The sequence below is a fragment of the Zootoca vivipara genome, chromosome 8, assembly GCF_963506605.1.
Source record: "Zootoca vivipara chromosome 8, rZooViv1.1, whole genome shotgun sequence".
Taxonomy (NCBI): Eukaryota; Metazoa; Chordata; class Lepidosauria; order Squamata; family Lacertidae; genus Zootoca; species Zootoca vivipara.
Genome location: NC_083283.1, coordinates 72,291,397 through 72,317,462, shown reverse-complemented (window position 1 = coordinate 72,317,462; position 26,066 = coordinate 72,291,397). Strand labels below are relative to the sequence as shown.

The 26,066-nt window shown below is 45.2% G+C and overlaps 1 protein-coding gene across 1 annotated transcript in view; it reads right to left on the bottom strand.

Moving 5' to 3' along the window:
* Positions 1-26,066, bottom strand: part of CDH12 (cadherin 12) — a 241,364-nt gene that overhangs the window by 87,942 nt on the left and 127,356 nt on the right. The window contains exon 3 of the mRNA XM_035126166.2: positions 13,746-14,040. Coding sequence (XP_034982057.2) covers positions 13,746-14,040 — 295 coding nt within the window. The remainder of the gene's footprint in view (positions 1-13,745; positions 14,041-26,066) is intronic.

Genomic DNA, 26,066 nt, shown 5'->3' with positions numbered 1-26,066 from the left:
CGAATGACTTGTCAACTCAAAGGCAGAATAATGGCTTTGAACATATCACAAAGTACCCTCTTAGGACTGAAATGGCAGATTACACAATTAACAGACCACACAAAGCAGCTAACATGGATAACTATAATGCAGTCCACATGGATTTAGGATGGGGAGGTTCTTCTTCCAGGGTGGGGATATCGCAACAGTGCAACTGGCAGAGACTCCGGCATAAATATTTAGGACTGTTGTCACTCCCTTTGATATCAACAGGACTAGGCTTCTTTAGAACTACATGCTCCATTGTAGCTGGTTTGTGAATTACACTAAGCCTGCACGACTTATGATCCACTAAGCCAAACGCAGCTTATCTGCCTGTATGGCAACATATCAGGGTTTTTATGCGTGCTTGGAGCAGCATTAAGAAGGCTGCCAAGCACCTGGCAGGCCACAATATATGGTTGGCAGGTTGTGTCCAGCTGGTTATGTAACATGTCATATAGATTAAGCCATAGGCCACTGATGATCTGGCTTTTGAATTACTAGGAATCTCCTCCCTCCCATTTGTCCAGGTGTGGGCCAATGCTTCACCACCCTGAGAGAAAGATATCTAAAATATATCTTGCAAAAAGTCACGTGACCATATTCTAATAGGCCCTGGTTCCCATAGCTGCCAAGTTTTCCCTTTTCTTGCGAGGAAGCCTATTCAGCATAAGGGAAAATCCCTTTAAAAAAGGGATAACTTGGCAGCTATGCTGGTTCCGGTCCCTTTACTTGTTGTATAGAAGAGAAGATCTGGCATAAGCAGCTTGCTGTCATGAACGAAGGCTGCAGCTGCCAAAATTCTGTCCTCTACACAACTACCAGCAGTCCATGTAGGAACAGAGGTGAAAACCATTCACATTTCTAAAGCGAGCAAACTGAATATGCCATTCTCAGACTTATGTACATGTGGATCAACCAGATAACACATTTTCTGAGAATTGTGTTATAGTTTCAGTTTGAAAAATGTGCACAAAAATGCCTAATGCAAAATAGTATTTTTAGTGTAAGAATGCATACAAAAGCCATGCATTTGAATTTTTTTTGGTGTGTGTGTGTTTTATTTATTTATTTAAAAAAATCAACAAAAATGGGAAATAATGGATGTAGGACTGAGTGCAAGCAAAATGTAAATGGAAAACACTTAGTCAATCTATCCCAAATCACGAGTGTTCTCCTTGGCATCTAGTCATACTAGTTGTAAGCCATGACTTCGGCAGCTTAAGAAACACTGCACAGTTTAAAACTTTTACTATTCTACCTAGGATACATTTTTCACTCCTCTATTAGAAAGGGCAGTTCATATCTAGTAATGACTTTGATCATGCTACTATCTGGTTTACTAAGTTTGAGGGCGCCAGGAATGTAAATGGGTACCCCTACCTTCCTTTGATATGGGAAAGGGGGTTTGCTAGAATCACACAGTGCCGATGGATGCTGGAGACTGAGTTAACCTTGTCTAGCAGCAGCCAGGAGACTGAGTCAGAGGCTATAGTGTCAATACCTAAATGACTCTGAGCCTGGTGCTAGTAAGAAGATGATCACTGAACTTGAGGTTAGCAGGCAGGAAGCCCTGTAAAGCAGACCCAATAACACCGCTACACCGCAAAATAGGGGAGAAAGATGGCCCAGCTCTCTGGAGCTGGTTTCCCCTGGTGGCAGGCTATATTCCATATTCCAAGCACACTAAAACCAAAGGCTACTAAAAACACACACATCTAAAAAACATCCAAGTGTTGTTACAGTTAAAGAGACCACTCCCGTTAGGCACAAGAAGGCATGGGGAAGTGCCAGTGTGTGTGTGTGAGGCACAGTCTGAGAAGAAAGAAGGGCCTGGGGAGAGTCCTAAAGATCTGCATTCAGCCCCCAGGACTGAGGTCCTCCACCCCTTCCTTAGACAATCCTCATTCCTCTGCGGTTTCAAATTATTCACCAGCTTACTCTGCACCTGGCAATGTTATTTGCAGTTTCAGAACTCGTGTGTGCTTCGATATGGCTCAGCTCCCAATGTGCTGAAAACTTGCAATATACCTACCTTATGACCCCAGTAATTAGAATTTTATTGCATTTTTAAAACATCTACAACTCCCCCACCCTGCAAATGCATAATCACAACATTTCCCTGGCACCAGATGGTCAAGATTTACCATGTTATCATCCTCAATGCATTTTCTCAACTTGATTTGGAAGAGTGGGTCCCTCCCTTTTCTTTACAACATGTAGAAGGCAATGTTCCTCCTGCTGCTTTAATAGCAGCAGATGGGTGAGCAGCTAGATCATCTATTATTTGAAAAGCAAGGTGTTTTGTCTCAGTGGATTATGTTCAGTGATTGTTGTTGGTTCAGGACTAAAAAGCTGTGAATGGAGTATTATAGAGAGAGAGAGAGTACTACATGCAAGAGCTATGACAGTGCATCTGCCGAAAACTGTCTGGTTCGCTTTCAGGCATGAGGGGACATAGAGTGGAAATCACAAGGGAAAGCGGATGACTCTGGAGTCACTGAACCAAAGAGGGAGTAAGCAAGTTGCCTAATTCTAGCTAGTGTCTTTAATACCTCTCATAGGACTAAGCACTGGGAAACAGAATGTTTGCAGACAAGCTTTTTCCTGTTGCTTTCAAATGCCTGGCCTTGAGAATCAGCAACAGGCATTTTCAAAAGCAAAGAACCTTTGCATGGAGAAAAAAGGGTTGATAAGAATGCAATGGAACTGCCATGAAGGCAATAAGGAGCAGGGAGTCTAAGAGCAATAGCAGATGTTCTTGTATATATGCATTTGATAGATGAAAATGATTATCAGCATGTATTTGTTTAATATTTGTTTAATATTGTAAAGTAGGGCTAGATGACCAGTGGCTCATATATCCAGATCTAACCTTGGAGCTGCAATTTTCAGACTGTCAATAAACTGATCCTTCTTCCCAGGTCTTTGTAGGTCTTTGTAGGTCTTTGAAGGGAATGGGTTTGCCTAACAACTCTCAGCACCCTTAACAAAGTACATGTTCCCAATATTATTTGGGTGAAGCCATAACAGTTTTAAGTGGCATGATACTGCTTAAAATGTATTGTGCAGGTAGGGCCTAAAACTGGCATAATGGCAAAACTAAGATGCATGGAATGTGATCAGGACATAAATATGACCTTCTGGTTCCAGGTATGTGAAGGAAAACTCTACAGGGATCTTAGACTATGTGTTCTGGACCAGTGGGAATTAATCCATACACAATATGAAAATAATAATGGGCCAAGTGAAAGTATAGGTCTCAGCCTCTCCTATATTCCTAGATCCCACCTTTATCCCACTCTTACCTGAAGGCACCAATACTGCAATATCTTTGGCCTACCCTAGATCTTTTGAGTCCATGCTGGCTTTGGCAAAATCACGGCAACCAAAACAAGAAACAAATACATGTGGCAACCAGAGGAATGTTTTACAATATCTACCATCAGGAATTTCCCCCCTCTACTCTCTCATTAATCAGGTCCCTAATGTTCACTTTGTTATCACTCTGACACTTCCTGGGGTTTGGTACTATCTGCTTTATTGTGGATATTTCTATACATAGAATTGCGGTCGTTAATCATGTTTGGTTTGCTGATTCCCACTTGCTTAGCATCCTTAAGTCTTTCCTGCTACCTGCTTTTCGCCCTCCAAGGCTGCTGATCCCTTGACTGACTCCTGCAATCCATCAGTGTCTGGTCTTTAGAACTGGCTTGCCCTGTTGCGCAGGGCATCTCGTGCCCTTCCTCACACACAAAACAAGAGTATAATGCACTCCAAAGCAGGAAAGGGTGGAGAGGGGAATGGAGTGCTTTAAGATAAAGCAGTCGGGGCATGTGCCAAATATCCATTATAATCCGTTTAAATCTCAGCTTGCTCTCATTATCTCCAATGTCTTTCTGAGAGTCCGACAACTGGGACATTATTGCTTGTCATAAAGTGAGAGCTGCTTCAGTGACGGCAACCTTTGCTTACTTTCTGATGTGAGAAATATAAATAGATCCGAGCTAATAAGAGAAAAAATAGCTCAGCAGCTGGAAAGGGAAAATGATGCTCATAGCCACTCAGTCGGTAGCCAGGGAAAAAAAAGTCATTTCCTATAAAATATAGTTAATGTTTACAGCCGTTTGGGCGACTGGGCGAAGTAATCCATTTAAAAATACACTTCAGGTTTAGATCCACTTAGTGGTGCAGAAGCTATGCACACATTGCTATTTATTCCAGCTCCAATGTGCTCCCAGCGCTGGTGCTTGAAGCCCAGAGCACATGACATTTCAATCCGTAAGTATCCTGCAGTTTCACGAGAAGTGCTGCTGTTTGATGCACTTTCCCTCAAACCAGCTTCCATCCAATAAATAGGGCAGGCAATCCGCTCACAAGGTAGAAATTCTGCAAAACCCATTATCAATATAGTGGGGTAGAAGAGCTTGGGGTGGGGGGGTGGGGAGAATGACATTTGGCAACCAGTGCACTCCTTTGGTTTCAGATAGTACATGGGTAGACGAGTCTAAAAAGTCCAGGACACAAATTTTCACAGCCAACTACGGTAGCAGCTATGGTGGTTCATATACCAGAAGTAATGTATTAACTCTTCAAATTAACTCTTGAAATGTATATTCCATTCTGAGTAAACTAAGCCTCCTACGCCTTCTATTCTTGATACTTCAGTTTGGGAACAGACCCAATACTGTTTTAGTAAACATTAGAATATTATGGCTTGTTTTTTCCATGTTCCTGATTTAAAAGCTACCCTAACATTATCACAATCCAACTAAATATTTAAGTGATCAATACTTGCTTATCGTTTTATTGCACAAAATATGGGGTTAACTTCAGGGCAAATGTCAGATTGTTTGCCCCAGTTACCAAGGCACCTAGTTCTGGTCCTGCTATAATTTACTCTTCATTCTACTGGGCTTCTGTTTAGAAAGCTTCAAATTATTCTGCTGAATTCTATGCCATCCTTTGTAATTAGCTCCACTTTTTCTACTCTGTTAATAAACACTTTTTTCTGTTGTTTGTTACATACTGTATAAACCAAGCTGCCAAGCCAACATTAAAAAGCTGGTAAAATCACACAATATCTTAAACTTTATTTTTATTTTATTTATTATTTTAAGAAAAAAATCAAGTGTTGAGGTTGGGGAAGAATTTACAGTGACAAAACAGTCAGCAAGTTGCATTAAGTAGATGTTTTGTCAGTGGTATACAACTCCGACAGGACAAATTGCCAGCACATTTCTTTATTCATTTTATTGGCATGCATTTTAAAACTTAAAACATGCTCTTGCTCTTTGAAAACACTATAAACACATGTTCTGATGTACTAATATGGAGGTCACACTTGTTAAGCATAAGTGTGGAAAGAATTGTAGGGGATCCTATTTTCTTTCTGGCTTAGCCAGCAAGCATGCATAGAAATGACCTAAATAAATAAGATTTGTAACTTGAAGCAAAATATAATTATGGGGTCAACAGGAAACAGCATGGACTATGACCCAACCTGTCACAGTGGCCGGAGTGGACTACTTCAGAGTAACGACGCTACGCAGCTCTGCATTTTATTCTTTTATTGGTGCTGCGTATTTACAGTGCTCAAGTCATTGCTATTTACACGGAGCGATGTTGTCAGTCGGTTTCAGAACCTCCTAATGGCTTTTGGCGCGTCTTTCTCCAACACAAAAGCTTTGGCAGACCCATCCTCTTGCCCCTCCTCTTCCTGCGTAATTCTGGAGTTGGGGGGATGGGTCTTCCCCCCTTACTTGCCCCTTCCTGTCCCACCTGGGACCCTGGCTCCTCTACCTTGCCTGAGCCTCGGACACGACTTCCTGCTTCCCCACTGGAATCGGAACTCTCCCTGCTTTCCCCTTTGCTCGGGGACGGGCTTGAACTCAGGAGGGGAGGGACTTCGCGATATCCCCTGTCCCTCACATCCACCCCCCTCCCAAGCTCTCCTTCACCCCTCCCCAGGCCCCCCCCATGTGTCGGTGACGACTGGAAGCCTAAAAACTCGGTGCTCTCCGAGCCCGTTGGTGTGAACACCTCCCCCCAGTCCTGCGAGCCCCCCCCTTCCGCCTGGGAGGACGGGAATCCCAAAAAGTCCGTGGCGTCGGAGCTGGTGGGGGTAAAAATGTTTTGCCAATCTGCTCCTTCCTCTGACTGGGTGGATCTTGGCGACACCCATACCTCATCCTCTGGTTCCTCAAACTCCGCTTCCCAGCGCCATGGTGAGCTGTTCTCCCGTGCCTCCTCCTCCTCCCCCTCCCTTTCCATGTGCCAGGGCTTGGGTCTGTGGGGAAAGAGGGCGTGGAATTCTTCCACCAAGAATTCCTCCTGTATCTGAGTGGCGGGAACCCATTCATTCTGGGACGGTGGAGCATCCTCCCATGCCATGAGGTACTCCAGGCCCCCCACCCCCCACCTTGAATCCAGGATGGCCGTGGCCTCATTGAGTTGCTCCCTGCTTTCCCTCTCCCCCCCTCCCTCGGGGGTTTGTTCGCTGTCTCGGAGCCTGCTGCTTTCCCTGTACGGCGACAGCAGCGATCTATGAAACACTGGATGCACCCTCATGTCCTCTGGCAGTGCCAGCCTGTATGCCACCGGGTTGACCTGCTGCGTGACCGTGAAGGGGCCCAGCCATTTGGGTGCCAGCTTTTTGCACCTCCCTCTGGTGGGAAGGCCCTCCGAGGACAACCACACCTTGTCCCCCACCCTGATGACCTCCCCTTGTCGCCTGTGGCGATCTGCCCCCTTTTTGTACGCTTCCTTGGCCCTCTCCAAGTGTTCTCTGAGCTGCTGGTGCACCGTCTCCAGTTCCTCTGCCCAATCCTCAGCCTGTGGGCCCTCCTCCTCCTCCTCCCTCTCCCTCTCTGGGAAAGATCTGAGGTCGCGCCCGTAATTGGCCTTAAAGGGCGACACCCCTGTGGAGACGTGCACTGCATTGTTGTAGGCAAATTCTGCTAGTGGCAAGCGATCCACCCAGTCCGTTTGCCGCTGGCTGACGTAGCATCTCAGGTACTGCTGCAGAATGGCGTTGACCCTCTCCGCTTGTCCGTTGGTCTGCGGGTGTCTAGCCGTCGACAAGCTGACCTCCACCTGCAGGAGGTTCATGAGCCGCCGCCAGAACCTGGAAACAAATTGGCGGCCACGATCTGAAATAACCCTTAAAGGTAATCCATGCAGTCTGAAAACGTGATCAACAAACAGTTTGGCTGTCTCTTCTGCCGAGACTGCCCTGGCACACGGTATAAAGTGACACATTTTGGACATGAGGTCCACCACCACCAACACTGCAGTCTTACCCCTGGACGAAGGCAGATCTGTGATGAAGTCCATGGACACCACTTCCCACGGCCTGTGTGGTGTGGCTAAGGGCTCCAGCAACCCTGGTGGCGCTGCTCTGACCACCTTCGCCCGCTGGCAGGTGGTACAGCCCCTTACATAGTCTCGAACATCTTCCCTCACCCCTGGCCACCAGAAGTGTCTCATGACTAGGTGAGTGGTCTTGTCCCTTCCAAAATGCCCCGCTGTAGGGTTGTCGTGCATCTGCTTGAGGACCGTACGTCGAAGCTGGGTGGTGGGTAGGTACAGCGCACCCTTGTAGAAAAGCAGCCCTCTGCGTTCTGCAAAGTCTTTTGCCTGCTCCCTCCCCCCTCTCAGTTCTCTGAAGATGCGGTTGGCAAATTCATCCGCTGCCGTCAGTGCTGTGAGTTCTGCCTCGCTCACCACTGCTGCTCCGCAGGACCATGCCGACGGGGGGAAAATGTGCCTTGGGGCTGGTGGCGCCTCCTCCTCCATGTACTCTGGCTTGCGGGAGAGGGCATCCGCCCTGACATTCTGCTCTCCTGGGATGTAGTGTATGGAGAAGTTGAAGTTCGAGAAGAACTCCGCCCACCGTATCTGCCGCTGGTTGAGCACCCTGGCAGTTCTCCAGAACTCCAGGTTCTTGTGGTCTGTGCACACCTGGATGGGGTGCTTGGCGCCCACCAGGAAGTGTCTCCAGTGCTGGAACGCCGCGTGGATCGCAAGAAGTTCCCGATCAAAAACTGTGTAGTTTCGCTCGGGCTGGGTCAACTTCCTGGAGAAGAAGGCACAGGGTCTCCACTCTCTGTTGGCGTCCAGTTGCAACAAAATGGCGCCCACAGCCTTATCAGAAGCATCTGTTTCAATGCGTAGGGGCGCGTCCTGAACCACGTGGAACAGGTTCTGGTCTGAGGCGAACACCCTCTTGAGGCTTTCGAACGCTGCTTGCGCCTCTGGTGTCCACCTGAACTTCTGCTTGCCTCTCAGGCAGTCAGTGATGGGAGCCGTAACTCGAGAGAAGTTCTTGATGAACTTCCTGTAGAAGTTGGCAAAGCCTAGTAGGCGTTGGGCATCTTTGCGCGTCCTGGGGCTGTGCCAGTCCAGGATGGTCTGCACCTTGTCCTTGTCCATTGCCAGCCCCTTGTCTGACAGCTTGTAGCCCAGGAAGTCCACCTCCTTGGTGTGAAACTTGCACTTCTCCAGCTTCACATACAGGTGGTTCTCCTTCAGGCGCTGTAACACCTCCCTGACGTCCTTCACGTGCTGCACTGGGTCGTTGGAGTAAATAAGGATGTCATCCAGAAAGACCAAGCATTTCCTGAAGAGTAGGGACCCCAGGACGTGGTGCATGAAGGCCTGGAAGCATGCTGAGCCCCCTTGCAACCCGAAGGGCATCACCAGATATTCAAAAGAGCCCAGAGGCGTGAACATCGTGGTTTTCCACTCATCGCCTTCCCGGATCCTGATCAAGTTGTACGCCCCCCTCAGGTCTAGCTTGGTGAAAATCTTGCCCCTGCGTGCCGCTGTCAGGAGATCATCCACTCTGGGCATGGGGAAAGCCACTGGCTCTGTCACCGAATTCAGCCGTCTAAAATCCACCACAAGACGGCGCTGTTGCGTGTCTTTCTTGTCCACCCAGAAGACCGGGCTGCCCCCTGCTGCCTTGCTTTCTCTGATGAACCCCCGCTTGAGGTTCTTGTCGATAAAAGCGCGCAGATCCTCCAGTTCCTGGTCTGACATGGCGTACAGCTTGGCTGGGGGTATAGTTGCCCCAGGCACCAGGTTGATCTGGCAGTCAAAAGGCCTGTGTGGGGGCAGGTGGTCGGACTCCGCTTCACTGAAGACCTCCTGCAGGTCCCAGTATGGTTTGGGTATCGCCTCACCCCCTTTGACGTGCATGGTGGCCACCGTGGCTATCGGAGGCCCCTCCCCTGGTTGGTGCTGCATGCAATGTTCCAGGCAAAAGTCCGATCCAAAAGTGATGCATCTCTGATGCCAACTTATGGAGGGGTCGTGGCGCGCCAGCCAGCTCATGCCCAAAACGATTGGGGGGTCTGAGATGGTGGTGACGTTGAATGCCAGTGTCTCTGAGTGCCTTCCAACCGTCATTCTCATGGGGGGAGTTTGATGAGTGATGGCCCCTCCCAGCAGCTCTCTGCCGTCAATGGTTGCCACGTGCAGAGGAAAATCCAGCTGCAGAAGCTGGATCTGGTGCTCTTCTGCAAAGTTCCTCGAGAAGAAGTTCGCTGACGCCCCACTGTCAATTAAGGCGAGGACTGTCAGGGGATAGCCATTAGGGAGCGTGAGCGTCACTTCTAGAACCACTCCTGCTCTGGGAGGGGTGGGCTGGCTCTGCTCCTCTCTGTGCGGGTGGGTGGGCTGGGGCTGTTGTCTGCTGACTGTGCCTGGCTGCCGCCCCTTGTCTCCTGCAGCCAGGCTTTCCCGTTTCCCTGCTGTGGTGCTGCGTCAGTGGGGGAGGGCACAACCGTTCCCGCCTTTCCTTGCCACTCCCTGCGATGTGGGCAGTCTCTGACGAGATGCTGGGGGGAGTTGCAGAGAAAGCAATTCCCACCCCTTCCCTCCTTGCGTCTTGGCGCCGCTGGGGTTTGAAAAGCCCGCGCGCGCGCGCTATCAATCTGCATGGGTTCCTGGTCCTGACTGGCCCCAGGCGTGGCTTGAAAGGGTTGTTGAGGGAGTGGCTTCTCCTGCGACCGTGGGAACCAAGCCCGCTTTGCGCGCGTTGCTTGCTTGTCGCTCCATCTGGATTCCTGCCTCACCCCCACCGCTAGAGCCGCTTTGCTCAGTTGATCCATATTACTGGGCTTTGGACCTCTCGAGAGCTCATCCTTCACCTCCTCATGCAACCCCAAGTAAAACGCCGCTTGCATTGGGGCAGACTGCAGATCCCACCCCAATCTGTGCACCAGCATGGTGAATTTCGCCCAATACGCGCGCACTGTCATATTTCCTTGGCGTAAATTATGAAGTTCCTCCTTAGTCTGGTCCATATGACTATCGGACGAATACATCGTTTTTAAACCTTCTAGAAATAGTTTGACATTCTTCATGCAAGGATTCCTTGTTGCAATTAACGGTCTTAGCCACTCCCTGGCCGCCCCTGTAAGGTGCTCCACAATAAACGCTACTCTGTGCTCATCATCAGGGAACTCATCGTGGTGCAGCTCAAGAGCATACACAATCTCAGTCTCAAAGCCCTGAAACTCCTTCGGGTCTCCATTGAACTTGCTTACTAGGGTCCCGGCTCTCCTTCCTGGCAGCACTTGGACTTGGGGTGCCCCTCCCGCCTTGTTTTTCTCTGCATCCAGCTTGTTTTGGAGGTCTACCGCCACCGCCCTTAAATGCTGCTCTTTTTCCTGGAGCTCTCTCACCTGTTCCGCAAGTTGTAGCCGGTCGTCCTGGACCTTCTTAGTCTCCTCTTTAGCTGCCTTCAATTCTCCCTGCGCCTGCAGCGACAGCTGTTGCAGTTCTAGCTGGGCTTGCTCAGCGATCTGCCGCCACTTCTCCGCCTCTGACACGCTCATCCCGGCAACTCCAAAGTAGCCCAAAAATGATTAGGAGGTTGCTGTCACAGTGGCCGGAGTGGACTACTTCAGAGTAACGACGCTACGCAGCTCTGCATTTTATTCTTTTATTGGTGCTGCGTATTTACAGTGCTCAAGTCATTGCTATTTACACGGAGCGATGTTGTCAGTCGGTTTCAGAACCTCCTAATGGCTTTTGGCGCGTCTTTCTCCAACACAAAAGCTTTGGCAGACCCATCCTCTTGCCCCTCCTCTTCCTGCGTAATTCTGGAGTTGGGGGGATGGGTCTTCCCCCCTTACTTGCCCCTTCCTGTCCCACCTGGGACCCTGGCTCCTCTACCTTGCCTGAGCCTCGGACACGACTTCCTGCTTCCCCACTGGAATCGGAACTCTCCCTGCTTTCCCCTTTGCTCGGGGACGGGCTTGAACTCAGGAGGGGAGGGACTTCGCGATATCCCCTGTCCCTCACACAACCCCTATAAACATAGATAGCAAGGCAGAGAGTGCAGAAAGCTAGGCTGTGGAGGACAAAAAGGGAGGGGGAGACCCCCTTCTCTCCACCCAAATTCTTCTCTGCTGTAAGGCGCTGATAGTATCTGTGCACGTTCAATATCATTCAATACCATAGTCTCATGCTGAAAGCTATTTCTAATCTTGATAAGAGTAGTCTATCAGTAGAGGCCTCAGCTGCCAGATGCACCCAGGGAAGGAGCAAGGTCTCAGTGCCCAGGCAACAGAGGAGAGAGGAGGCAAGGAGGAAAGCAAATGAACCTGGCACATTAGGACCATAGCTCAGTGGTAGAGCACACAGTTAACAAGCAGAAGGTCCTGAGTTCATTCCTTAAAGGAATAAAGTAGCCCTCTGGCTGAGAACCTGGAGAGACATTCCCAAAAAGTGAAGACAATACTGTACTGTACTGAGCGAGATGAACAAATCGTTGGGGTGCTGCACCTTTTGCAAGTAGAGGGGTCAGATGGTGCCCATTGTGAATAATTACTTAAGAATGTTTCAGAGAAGGCATACATTCCAAAACAAACATACAAACCCCTTAGTAACCAAATATTAAACACCTTTCATAACACCTTGCTAAACGGTCTCCGCCCAGTATACGTGAAGGAGCGTCTTCACCCCATCGTTCAGCCCGGACACTGAGGTCTTAGCACCGAGGGCCTTCTGGCAATTCCCTCACTGCGAGGGAGAAGGCAGAGGGCCTTCTCGGTAGTGGCACCTGCCCTGTGGAACACCCTCCCTTGTCAAGGAAATAAACAACTATGTGACTTTTAGAAGATATTTGAATGCAGCCCTGTTTAGGGAAGTTTTTAATGTTTGATGTTTTATTGTGTTTTTAATATTCTGTTGGGAGCTGCCCAGAGTGGCTGGGGAAACCCAGCCAGATGGACAGGGTATAAATAAAAAAAATGTTGTTGTTGCTGCTCAGCAAACAAAGGAGATGGCCACAGATACAAAAGCAGAAGCAACCAATTGCATAGGCTCCTGGGGCCTCCCACTGCCATGACTGCAGCAAGTAATTGCTGTTGATATCTTAAAATGATGGTGATGTAGAAGATTTGTCTCACTTGCTCAAGTGTACTCAAACCAGAGGTGTGCATCCATTATCCAGTATGGTATGATGTCTCAAGCAGCTCCCACACAGGTCTATGCTCTTCGAGTAGCTACTACACAGTACTAATTTAATACTCAACCTTGAACAGCAGAGGTTATGAATGCCAACGCTGACAAAATATCTATATGTGGTCCGAAGAGGAAGCTCAGTAATAGACTGGGTTTTAGCAAGGAAGCTGAGGTAGAAAGTGGGCCAGTCTACATCCCTAAAGAACACTTTTAAAGCAATTTAGGAGACAATGAATGGCAGGAAGAGGAAATCTTAGATGAAAGCAATTGTTTCATTTTGATTATATATATATATATATATATATATATATATATATGAAAAGCTAATGTTTGTTGCTTAGAAATTGTTGGTGATTAATTTACCAGTGAAGGCATGACTTGGTCAATATAAGTATGGCTATTGTCAAACTCTCTGATCACTTTTCCCTTGCACTTAAAAAGGGTAGCACAAGTAATAATAAATTCACTCTCAACTTTACCCACATAGGCAGAGAAGTCCTGACTTAAATACTGATTGAAAGGTCTATCATAATAACTTGCCCTCAAAAGGGAATGGTCATCCAAACACCTCCCTTCTGCATTTTGCCTCAAGGGGCAAACAACAGTTTTGAAGGGCAGGAAGCACAAAGAATAGCAAGGGGTAAAGTTAAATCCGCATCACGCTGAGGCTTGATCCCAAATGGAATAACCCCACACACTACTAGGGGAGCATAACAGTAATCCCATGTAGTTGCATTGGCCACATGTGGGATGTCTACGTATGAGATGTGTTTATGTTCAGGCTCCATTTTTGCAGTTCACATGAGTGCTGCATATGCAGTTGACATCTTGCCAAAATAATGCTGCTTTAAAAAGAGCTACTGTCATCATGGAAATCTCAGTGATTAAATATACTTGACACACATGGATGAGGCAGGTCATCTAAACCATGCCTCTAGAAATGAATGATCTGACAGCAGTGACTCCCTTCCATCTTCCTGGGGCAACTTGCTGAGAGCACCAACATGTGTGAGGATACCCCTCAACCACAGGTGTGGGGAGCTTGTAGCCCTCCAGATGTTGCTGAACTACATCATCTGTGGCTATTGGTCTTCCTTCCTGGACATGATGCTCAACAATATCACACATAGCACTATTTTTTTCAGATGCCACATGTTCATTTCCAGCACAAATGAGGCTAAAGCGTGCAGGTTAGGTAAGAAGAGTTCCTTTAAAGAAGGAGAAGGAAGAAAAAGAGGTAGACTTACCTACTGGAGACATTTCAGGGACACTGGCAACATAAGGTCCATCAAGAAATTTTGGTTCATTATCATTAATGTCCTGCACTTTGATGATGAACTCTGATTCGGGCTCCAGTGGCTTCCTCGTATCGACGTCCACTGCTTGAGCACGGAGGGTGTAGAAAGGCTTCTCTTCACGGTCAAGGCTCTTTATGGCATGAATGTCCCCTGTGGTCTCGTCAATGGTAAACACTGTACCAGCGCCATCTCCTGATAACGTGTACTTAACACTTCCCACTCCCTTGTCCAAGTCAGAATGAAGCTTAACAGAAAAAGAGAGAAAAGGACAAAATAATTAATAAGAGAAATTCATGGATGGAAGAACAGTAGCTTTTCCATTTTAATTATTAATCCAAAAATCATCTCAATGGGAAAGTTGCTATTTCTGAGGAAGACAGGAACATTGAGCAAACCCTTTGGGATCTTTAAGTGTACCTAACTCTGTTTATAGAAATTATTACAAATAACACCATGTAGATTATTTCATAATTCTTATCTCAATTAGCCTCTGTGTTCTTCTGAGGTTGATTAGACTGAGAGACACCAGCCTGCCCATAGCCATCCAGTCGGTGTGGGTTTGAACTTTAGTGATATATGCTAGTTCAGGAAGTGTCAGTTGCACTTCCTGTGTTAATATCTTGGGAGAGGGAAGTCTCAGGTTGGAGTTAATGCTATGTACAGATACAGGACGTCTAGCGTAATGACACTTCCTGTACTCGACTTCAAATGGGTTTGCACATTTCCTGTAAGGGTAAATGCATGAGGTACCAAGAGAACTTCTAATGTGCTTGATATAAACACAGGGAGTATGACATAGTTGTCATTTCTGCAAATGCATTGTTAACATTCAAAACCACTCTTAATTTCATGGATGAATCTGGTCCTCCTGAGATCAGTGCCACTATTCTAACCACTACCACACACTGGTTTTAAATTTAAGCACAGAGGTTTCCTTCCACTCAGGGACAGCCTATCCCACTTCATTGCCTAAGGCAAAATGGGAAGGTTCTGCCTAGACTATATATGCCTCCCAATTATTTCCAAATCCACAGGCAAGGAACATCATGCCTAGTGGAAAAAACATGTGTCCAGAAGAACATGCCCTACAGTAGAAGAAAAGGAAATATATTCTTCAATGGTGTGAATACCACTTTTGCTAATGGAACAGAGTAACCTCTACCAAGAGACCAGCACACATGTGTGTATAAAGGCTGACCTTAAGGTGGATTCACAAAATAAAAATAAAATAAAAATGCTAGCTATCAAAAATGCACCTCATTTCAGTGATTTTGGGGTGAAGGGGCTCAAAAGAGGGGCAAAAGGCCATGAAATATTGCCCTTACTTTGAATTTGCTTCATGACTTTATCATAGCTTTGTGGCATTGTAACATTAACTGGCTTGGATCAAGTAGTCAGCTTGAAAAAGCCGTTGATTTCAGGAGATGAGGTTCTGAATGACCACATCAGACATACCAAGCAGGACTCTTCAGAATCAGAACGTTTATTGTATCTATCAGTATGAAAATCACAGTAGGACAAAGATGAAGAAGAAAATAAGAAAGAAGGCAGTAAATGAAAAGGAAGAACACACAATTGCATGTTGTCATCGACATCACATCACTGCAGCCTTTTACATGCAGAACCCAGGCTTTTAATATAATGGTTGTCAAAAATATATTCTCTGTGCTAGCTTAATGCCAGAGCATTGAACACCTTTAGTGGTTTTTTTTGGGGGGGGGGTCATATCTCGATCATTTTTCAACACAGTTCAGCTGAATTGCACCAGATGGAGCATAAACGAGTAAATAACAGATTTTATTCATAATTTTACTACTATCCAGTGGTAGGAAAGTAGCAGGCCTGGCATATGATTCCTCCTTTAGCCTAGTGGGATGGAGGGACATTAGCTTGTTGGGGGTGGCACTTGCTTCAGTTGTTAGCTAATAGCTCACCAGTATTCCTCCTCTAACCACTAATGTTTCCTTTTTATCAACATTCCCATCCATGGTTAGGCCACTTCTGTGTTTTAAAAATACATCTATGAAGTAGTCTTATATGATAAATAAGTTCCCCCAAGTACAAAAAGAGTGCCTTTGACATACTGTACCACTAATCTACTGAAGCCTGTCCTTCTGCACTTAGAATTAAGAATTGTGACTTCCTTCCAGGGATAGGGGGAGGAATTCGTTCAGGTCACTTTTTACAGAGGACCAGATCCAACAGTCCCAAAACTCACTCACGAATTGAAGACAAACCTAAGTTAAGGAATGCATTTCTCCAGATTTGGCTACACAGTTTAGGCGTACAAAAAGTACAGACAAAAATACACGTTTTGTGTAAAATGTGTATTTAACATATGAATGCATTGAAAAGTGCATATTTCATCTTAGCAAGTGGATATTTTAGTTAAAGGGTGCACTAAAATTCATGCCATGTAAATGCAGACTTTTGGATTGGACTGAGGCACTGTCTGGAGAAGATTTGGGGTGGGGATGGAAGGGGAAGTCATACTGTTAAAACTGCTCACACAGCGCTGGATACAACCATATGAGCAGAACCTCCAAATGTCCGTATTTTCCAGGGACGGTCCCGGATTTACAGAAACCATCCCAGTTTCTGATGTGATCTTGGAATGTCCTTTTCCTTAAGATGCCCCTATTTTAATCATAAAAATGTTGGAAGGTATGGAGTTATGTGGACCCCCCCCCAAGCCAAGGAGAAACCTTTAGAAGGCATCTGAAGGCAGCCCTGTATTATGTTTATATATATGTTGGAAGCAACACAGAGTGGCTGGGGCATCACAGCCAGTCAGATGGTTGGAGTGTAATTATTATTACCATTATTATTAAATAGGGCACCCATATTTTCATCAGAGAAATGTGGGATTTTGTGCATTCCTTTATTAAAATAAAACCTGTAGAAAACAGGATGGAATGGATCTCTGAATGAGTGTCAGTAAACCTGATACACAGGGACACAGGTGGCACTGTGGTCTAAACCACAGAGCCTAGGGCTTGCTGATCAGAAGGTTAGCGGTTCTAATCACCGCAATGGGGTGAGCTCCTATTGCTTGGTCCCTGTTCCTGCCAACCTAGCAGTTCGAAAGCACGTCAAGTGCAAGTAGATAAAGCGGGAAGGTAAACGGCATTTCCATGCGCTGCTCTGGTTCGCCAGAAGCGGCTTAGTCATGCTGGCCACTTGACCCGGAAGCTGTACGCTGGCTCCTTTGGCCAGTAAAGCGAGATGAGTGCCGCAACCCCAGTCTCGCCCGCGACTGGACCTAATGGTCAGGGGTACCTTTACCTTTTAAGCCTGATGTATGATGGAATTAGGCTGCCCAGAACATCACCACCTCCTATGACAGAATTCTCAGAGCACAAAAGCTTTTAAAGCTTACGGCATGTGATATAACTCCTCTACCTTTTTGGAATATTTGCAGGTCCAGCATAACTTAGCATACCTGCTCAATTTCAGCACTTTGAAACAGAGCTATGACATAATACTTTGTGGAGTGGGATTGCTCCCCCAGCACAGAAGGTCTTGCTTGCAGGCTTCCCACAAGCATGTAAGGTAAAGGTAAAGGTAAAGGACCACTGGGTGGTTAAGTCCACTCAAAATTGACTATGGGGTTGTGGCACTCATCTTGCTTTCAGGCTGAGGGAGCCAGCATTTGTCCACAGACAGCTTTCCGGGTTATGTGGCCAGCATGACTAAACCGCTTCTGGCGCAACGGGGCACCGTGATTGAAACCAGAGCACATGGAAATTCTGTTTACCTTCCCAGCACAGTGGTACCTATTTATCTACATGCACTGGCATGCTTTCAAAATGCTAGGCTGGCAGGAGCTGGGACAGAGCAACGGGAGCTCACCCTGTTGCAGGGATTCGAACCGCCGACCTTCTGATCGGCAAGCCCAAGAGGCTCAGTGGTTTAGACCACAGCGCCAACCTGCGCCCCTTGTCCACAGCATCTATGCTGGGCTAGATAGGCCTCTGGTCTGATCTAGCAGGACTCTTATTATGCTCTTATTATACCCATTTAAATAGAACAGATTTCTACAGGAGTAAAAGATAAAGTATGTTAGCCAGCTGTACCTGTCTTGTTCTGATATTACACTCTTAACAGAACTCCGAATTAATTTCAGCTTGTGGGTGTACAGGACACATTGAGAAACAGTTGTTTGTGTGTGTGGCGAGGTGGAACTTATACACTGGCAGGCTCCATGGCATCTGTTTCATGGCAGTGTTATTGTTGACATTCCCTGAACTGGATCAGATGGCATGCAAAAAAAAAAATACAAATACAAAAAAATCTGCCACCAGGAGAAGCAGAGCATCTGCTGGGGCTTTCTGGAGAGCTGCTGCTTGACTTTTTGTTGCTTCCAACTTGTCAGGAAACAAAGCATTTGCACAGAAAAAATGCTTGCTCCTTTGATCCCAATGCATAAGTTATAAAAACCTCAAATCCTTCCTGGAGAACAGACATTTATTTTGGAACTGGAAAACATCTGTTAATGCATGCCGCAGAGGACATAACTTTACAATAGACTTAAAATGCATCTAACTGCCATTCCTTCTCCTCAAAGAACCACATAAAGTGTGATTCAACAACAAGGGAAAACCGACCCCCCCCCCCAAGTGTCCCTATTTTTCAGGGACGTCCCTGATTTAGAGAAGCCGTCCCGGTTTCTGATTTGATCCTGGAATGTCCCACTTTTCCTTAGGATCTCCCTATTTTTGTTGGAGAAATGGTGGAGGGTATGGAGTTATCTAACCCCTGAGCCATCTAAAAGCAATCCTTAAAAAATGTTTAATGTTTTATTATGTTTTTATATATGTTGGTAGCTGCCCAGACTGCTGGGGCAAACCAATAAGATGTGTGGGTTATAAATAGTGAAATCATCATCATGGAATGGGATGCCCCTATTTTCAACAGAGAAATTTTGGAGGGTATGGGATAAGGATTGTTGACTGAATATTCAGCACCCACACTAAACTAAAAAGCTGAGGCTTAATTTTTTTGGGTGTGTGTGTGTGTGTGTGTGTGTGACCATAACAGTTACATTCTCATGAAACCACTCAAGTTTAGTCATGTAAATAAATATGACCCACAATGTGCAGTCCTTTTACAAGCAGAACAACAGCTTTGTTTTCACAGCTCATCCCCACACTTCCTCACTTGAGGCCGTTTACTTTTTTATTTCAATGTTTTACCCTCCTGACTGTAAAGAGTTTGGAATCCAAACATAAATAAAATACCAAAATAAAATGCAACATTTTCAGTATTTGCAACAATGATCCACAGCAGAAAAGAACCATTGCTGCCCTCCTATCAAGGACCTTACCTCATCCCTCGGTGAACCTTATTTTTTTATCTCTAGCCCTCTCAAGGAAACTAGATAAGTGGTTTACTGACAACAGGGTTACTTCTTCAATTGGTTCAATTCCATATCCTTCAACATTCTCACTTAGGAATGTCAGGGAATTCCAACAAAAACAGAAATGGAAATTGCTGGTGTTCTCTTATCCATCCCATTATCTGGAACGTGAATCAATGTGGCAAAAATATTGGTATTCACTGTTGTGGTTTTTTCAGTCCACAAATGGTACCTAATTGATTTCACCCCTCCTCTTTCATTGCATTTCCTTCATGAAATGAATGCCATAATGATGTTGTAGGTTTTGGTAGAATTAGCAAAAGTTAGAAACAATGAAGGTGTGGCAAACACAGAAATTCCTGCACTTAGCCTAAACTAACGGATCAGATTAGCCTGGTAAGACTGGCTGAATGCAGCCATTAAGAAAGATAGCAGATTCATGACCCTGGCAAAACGTGAGGCATTCAGCAGCAGACAAGAAAGCTGGAGGTTACCAAGCGTGTGTGATGGCTCCACAGGAAGACAAGTGTTCTCTTAAAACTAAGGTTTTGAGCAGGGGCTTTTGGGTAGAAGAAAAGGAGGGGCCAGAACTCCATGTGGGAGCTGAAGGCCAGAAGATTTTGGCAGGCTGGGAGATGTTCAGGATGCCTTGGAAATCTCGTGCTGCACTCCTGGGTGACAAGCTGCTCTTGAGATGCAACACACTGAATGCGCTCCAAAGCAGACTTACGTGTAAATATGTGTAAATGAACAATATCTCTTAAATACATGACAGTCTACACTTCGTCTTGATTCCCAATGGAAACACAACCTTGGCCATAGGAGCCAACTCTTAAGGGTTGAGGGGTCTTCACCCCCACAATAAAATATTTTTGGGGGCCGCCCCCAAGTTAATGAGCATTGCCATTCAAAGGTGTGTGTGTACTGCGTCATGTGATTTATTAGGTGGGGGCAGGGCTTACCTGGGCCCGCACAATATTTTATTGAAGTTGGCACCCCTGAGTAAGTGGGTATGGGTAAGTGCCTGGAACCCCTTGGAATCTTGCTACAACTCAGTAGAGATTAGGGGCGCTGTGCAACCTTTGTAAGTACATGAGTACATACGGTAAGTAATTAATTGCATTAATTATGTAAATTATGTAATTTTGCCACAGTGGAGCATACCCTCCAACATTTATACAATTAAAATAGGGACATCCTATTCTGTAAATAAATAATAATAATAATAATAATAATAATAATAATAATAATTTTACAATTTATGCCCCACTCAGAAACTCTGGATGACTTCCAACACATATAAAAACACAATAAAAAAGTAAACTTTTTTTGGGGGGGGGGCACTTTTCTAGCCTTTAGAAGAAGTCTTCCAAAGTTATAAAGTTACTTATCTCCTTGGCTAGGGGGGGGGGGCAAAACTCCATACTCTCCAGCTTTTCTCTGATGAAAATAGGGATATCCTAAAGAAAAGTGGAACATTCTGGGATCAAAGCAGAAACCTGTATGGCTTCTGTAAATCCAGGACTGCTCATGGAAAATAGGGACACATAGGGGGTCTGGGACAATGAGATGAGTAGCATAGTTTTTTGAGGAAGGCAAGCTGCAGCAGAAAACCAGTACAGTATGCAATCATGACAAACCTAGACAGTGTCTTAAAAAGCAGAGACATCACCTTGCCAACAAAGCTCTGTATAGTTAAAGCTATGGTTTTCCCAGTAGTGATGTATGGAAGTGAGAGCTGGACCATAAAGAAGGCTGATTGCCGAAGAATTTTTGCTTTTGAATTGTGGTGCTGGAGGAGACTCTTGAGAGTCCAATGGACTGCAAGAAGATCAAACCTATCCATTCTGAAGGAAATCAGCCCTGAGTGCTCACTGGAAGGACAGATCCTGAAGCTGAGGCTCCAATACTTTGGCCACCTCATGAGAAGAGAAGACTCACTGGAAAAGACCCTGATGTTGAGAAAGATTGAGGGCACAAGGAGAAGGGGATGACAGAGGATGAGATGGTTGGACAGTGGAAGAAAGGAATGGAAGAATTGCATAACACTTCCAAAGTTGGGGTCCCCCCCCCACAAGCAATTAAGATTTCTGTCCGTCTTCCATCAAAAATGTATATTTTGCTGTGAAAGTGACCAATTTTCAACTCAGTCCCATTACCCTCCTTTCCAATAGCAACCAGAAGCATTTGATTCATCACTGGAAGTTTACAGCCTCTTGTTTAAGAGGAGCATAACAAACCCCACCCAGCAGTACACTAATAGAGGATGTGCGTGATACAAACGAGCTGCCTGTAGCTCCCTTTGAGAAACTGTTTATTAAGAGCTTTGTCTGGATTGACTTCAAAATGATTATCCTTTGTCATTTTGCCTGCCACAGCACTGCACTAAAGTCAATAAGGAGAGCGGTAGTCTTCTTTATGGGATTTGCCAAAGCAGAGTGTTCTTAGTCCATTCAATCGAAGAATGCATAATAGCTGTGATCATCTGGATTATCACCGCACAAAGATGGATATCAAAGGTCTTGAAGTAGCAGCAGAGCAAATACTTTGCCTAACCTACAAAGGTAAGCCGGAGTGTGCAAATCAGAGCTGTTGACTTGTCTATGTTTTCTCTGCATTTTGTATTCTACTACAGATATTTCAACTATAAGGATATAGTGACTTGGGAAAGGATTGAGTTCCTTTTTTCTGTATTCTAAAATTGATGTCTATGACCTATACAATTCCTGTAATAGTTTATGCTACAGTCCTTTACTTATCCAGGAGTAAAGTGATGCCTCACAAGACGAAAGTAATTCGTTCCGTGAGTCATTTCATATTGTGAAATTTTTGTCTTGCAAAGCACAGTTTGCCATAGGAATGCATTGAAATTTAATTAATATGTTCCTATTTGTCTTGCGAAGCACGGCCATAGAAAAATTCATCTTGTGAGTCACCCAAAAAAATTGTGAACCCCTTTCGTCTTGCGAGTTTTTCATTGTGTAAGGCATTCATCTTGCGAGGTACCACTGTATGTCCCATTGAACACAAAAAATTCTATTGATGTTTGTGGTATAATATAGTCAGTGCTCAGAAAAGGTGCCAGTATGTTTCTGAGCACAATTCAAAGTGTTGGTGCTGACCTGTAAAGCCCAAAACAGCTTTGGCCCTGTATATCTGAAGGAGCGTCTCCACCCCCATCATTTAGCCCGGACATTTAAGATCCAACTCCAAGAGCCTTCTGATGGTTCCTTCACTGCAAGAAGTTACAGGGGACCAGGCAGAGGGCCTTCTTGGCAGTGGCACCCTCCCTGTAGAACACCTTCCCATCAGATGTCAAGGAGATTGATAACTATATAACATTTAGAAGACATCTGAAGGCCCCTGTTCAGGGAAGTTTTAATGTTTGATGTTGTAACGGGTTTCAATTTGTTGGAAGCTGCCCAGAGTGGCTGGGGGAACCCAGTCAGATGGGTGGCAAACAAACAAACAAACGAATGAATAAATGTCATTATCAACATCATCATGAAGTTGTTACAACAAATGCCACACTTTTAACATTTGGAAAAGAAGGTGCTGGTATTGCGTAACCTTGAGTATTCCCAGAAAGAAAGCACGGTGTAAATTAAGCCGACATAAAGCTTGCCAGATCCTAAGCCTGGCAGAGGAAAGGCAAGCTTTCAAAATAGTGTTTGAATTACACTACCCTGTTTGCTGGCTTTAAACTGGGTTGGCAATTCACTACACTGAGTTGAATGGACTTGGGATCCAACACTGGTCTCCCACTTTTTGGCCCTGTCCTTGGAACACCCCTTTTTCAAGGCTTAAGCCAGCTAAATTTTCCGTTGGGCTCAGATGGGTCCCAGCTGGGGGATTCACTGGCATAACTCCAGCTGTGTTGAGGGTGAGGGTGTTCAGCTGGTTGCAGCTCTGCCAGAAACTCGCTAAATCCTAACCCCACACATCCCGCCAGATCTTGCTATAAAAGATTGCCCTATTAAGTGAATTTTCACTATATTACCTATGTGTGGCCCTTGTCCTTTTAGTCATTCCATCAACACATGCACAAACATGGTATCTTATACCTCTAAAACTTTAGTACAGTCACTGATCTTAAAATGAATGCTACTGTGTGTGTGTGTCTGTGTGTTATCTTAAACTGTAAGGATTTATAACTTGATTTACATTGTACTAATGTGATGAAATTGCTAAATGTATGCAATAATCTATCCCTATCTAACAGACGTATCAAATAATAACTAAACAATTTCTCTGTTGGTGTATGTCTCCCCCCCCCCTTTTCTGCAATAACCTGATTCATAAATTGGAGTAGAAAACCCATCTCATTTAATTATATTGCTTCAGAGACATTCATGAACTTTGCGTAAGTATTATTGTAAGAAAGTTGACTATTTTTAATTTAAATAAAATATACATTTGTTTGGTTTGTCAGGCAATTGAGCAGAGTAACTAATTGAGCCTGAAATTGAAATGAATTTAATAGCCATTCACTTCCTCTATAAAAATAGGGTTCACTCTACCAAGAGATATTGACTTAAGTAATTAATGGTGATTTAATGCATTAGGAAAGATCTTGCTAATATGGGTGTTCTCCATGGGGCTCAATAGAGCCTGTTCCACCCTCCTCAATGACTATTTTAAGGTCATTTCAAAGAATGGGAGGCCTGGGTGCATCTCCTGTATTCACACTTTATTTGCCTAAAAGAAGTTAGTCAGATATTTGAATGAGAACACAGAGATATAGGCATGTTTGGAGCTCTGCCCCTACAGGGATAACTGTTTCCACAAGGTTCATCCATTTAATGCATTAACACACTAATCATACAATACAATGTTGTTGTTGTTGTTTAATCGTTTCGTCATGTCCAACTCTTCATGACCCCATGGACTATTACGGTCATAGACCAGCAAAGACTAAACATAGATTATGGTGGGAAAGTCAGAAACGTAGAATTCATTTTAACCTTCCAGCGTTTGAGCCAGTTCGGTTCTCTCAGTTTCCCATTCATAAACTCAGTTCAAATCCAGGGGACCCATTCCATCAATGTGGGGGGTTGTGGAATGATGAACTGATCCTGGCCCCAATGCCTTACCAATTCTTACCCTGCCTGTTGCTGTCAATAAAGGTTTGACCTGATTTTATCCCATCACCATTCTGCAGCCTGGTTATTTGCTGCTCTTGTGCACCATGTAATATGCTTGCCTGGGCAAAACATATAAGGGTACTGCTACCCAAAATGGTCCTTTGAGGCCAAGCAATCTCCTAGCTTTTCTATTCTGCTGCTAAGGTGTTGCTATCAGTGATTTTTGTGTGTGAGAGAGGCTGTGTGTGTCATTTTTTATCTTTTGTTTGAGTACTTTGATCATTTTTTTTTGTTTTGTTCTTTAGCATTGCTTATATTAGCTGCCTTAAGGAAACTATGCCCAAATGTCAGGATATAAATATTTTAAATTACTTAATAAATTAGGCAGCTCAACCACTTTCTCTCACGCTTGAAAGCCTCTTTAACCCCTTCTTCCCCAGTGTGAATCACAAATGCAGTCCCTGAAAGTTATTGACCGTAGCAGCTCACTCTCGCGGGAAGTTAAGAGACAAGGAAGAAAAAAATGAAGAGCTGAGATGCTTAAAGAAAGGAATCCATCAATGCCTCTATTGCTGTTCACATTAGGAGAAGGTTAACAAGTTCTTTGCTTTTCTCTCAGATGTTATTGGGCTGAGTCAGGGTTCCTTGCCCTCTAGTCAAAGCTTAAAGAAAATTATATCCCTGTCATGTGTTAGCTGTGGGGTTCCTCATCAGAGAAGAAGGACCAGAAAGCCCCAATCGTACAACAAGCCTTGGATCAGACTCCCTGTGGGGGTGAGGATCCAGGATCCAGCGGTGAGGCTGGGGAGGGGGTTATCTACACCAGGGGAAAATTCAACTTCTGACATTGGGGCCGAATGGGTCCCAAGCCGAATGAAGAGGCAGTATATTAACTGTCACATAAAAAGCTACTCCATCTGGAAAAATGACAACAAGGATTCATCAGGAGTAAAACTATCCTAGGAAGTAAGACCCTTCTCTCTGAGTTGATAGGAGTCTGCTGAAACTGGGGTGTGGCTTCAACAGCTCCAGCTACAGTCATACCTCAGTTTAAGTACACCTCAGTTTGAATATTTTCAGTTTAAGTACTCTGCGGACCTGTCTGGAACGGATTAATCCACTTTCCATTACTTTCAATGGGAAAGTTCGCTTCAGGTTAAGTACGGACTTCCGGAACCAATTACACTCATACCTCGGGTTAAGTACGCTTAAGGTTGAGTACTCCGCAGACCCACCTGGAACAGATTAATCCACTTTCCATTACTTTCAATGGGAAAGTTCACTTCAGGTTAAGTACGCTTCAGGTTAAGTACAGACTTCCGGAACCAATTGTGTTTGTAAACTGAGGTACCACTGTATATTTAAAACAAAACAAAAAACAAAACAGTGTTCAACTGGAAGAGCTGCTGGAATATTTGTGCACCAGTTCAACCTGCTACTGGATTGCCTGCATATACCAGACCCAACTGTGGACTGTTTTGACTCTCCCCTGACCCCTGTGAACACTGCTTGCTTGGACTCTGGCTTTGAACCAGTCCTGAATACTGTTTCCGTGTTTGCCAGCAGGTCTCCTGGTTACTCAGGTCCCCCCTCTTGCCAAAGAACTGCCACCCGGGGACTTAAACAATAGAACTTATCAAATTAATTCAGAATTTAACACACCACAGGTTTTTCACTCATAAAGCTGTGCCACTCTGAAGAAATCATGTCACGCTGCGAAGGCTGATCAGTGCACTTTGCAACGTAAAAGGGTCTCTCTGCAGTTTCACTTTGTGCTTCAGTGGAAAAATTAAGTCCAGCAACAAAGAGACAGGGGGTGGGGGTGGG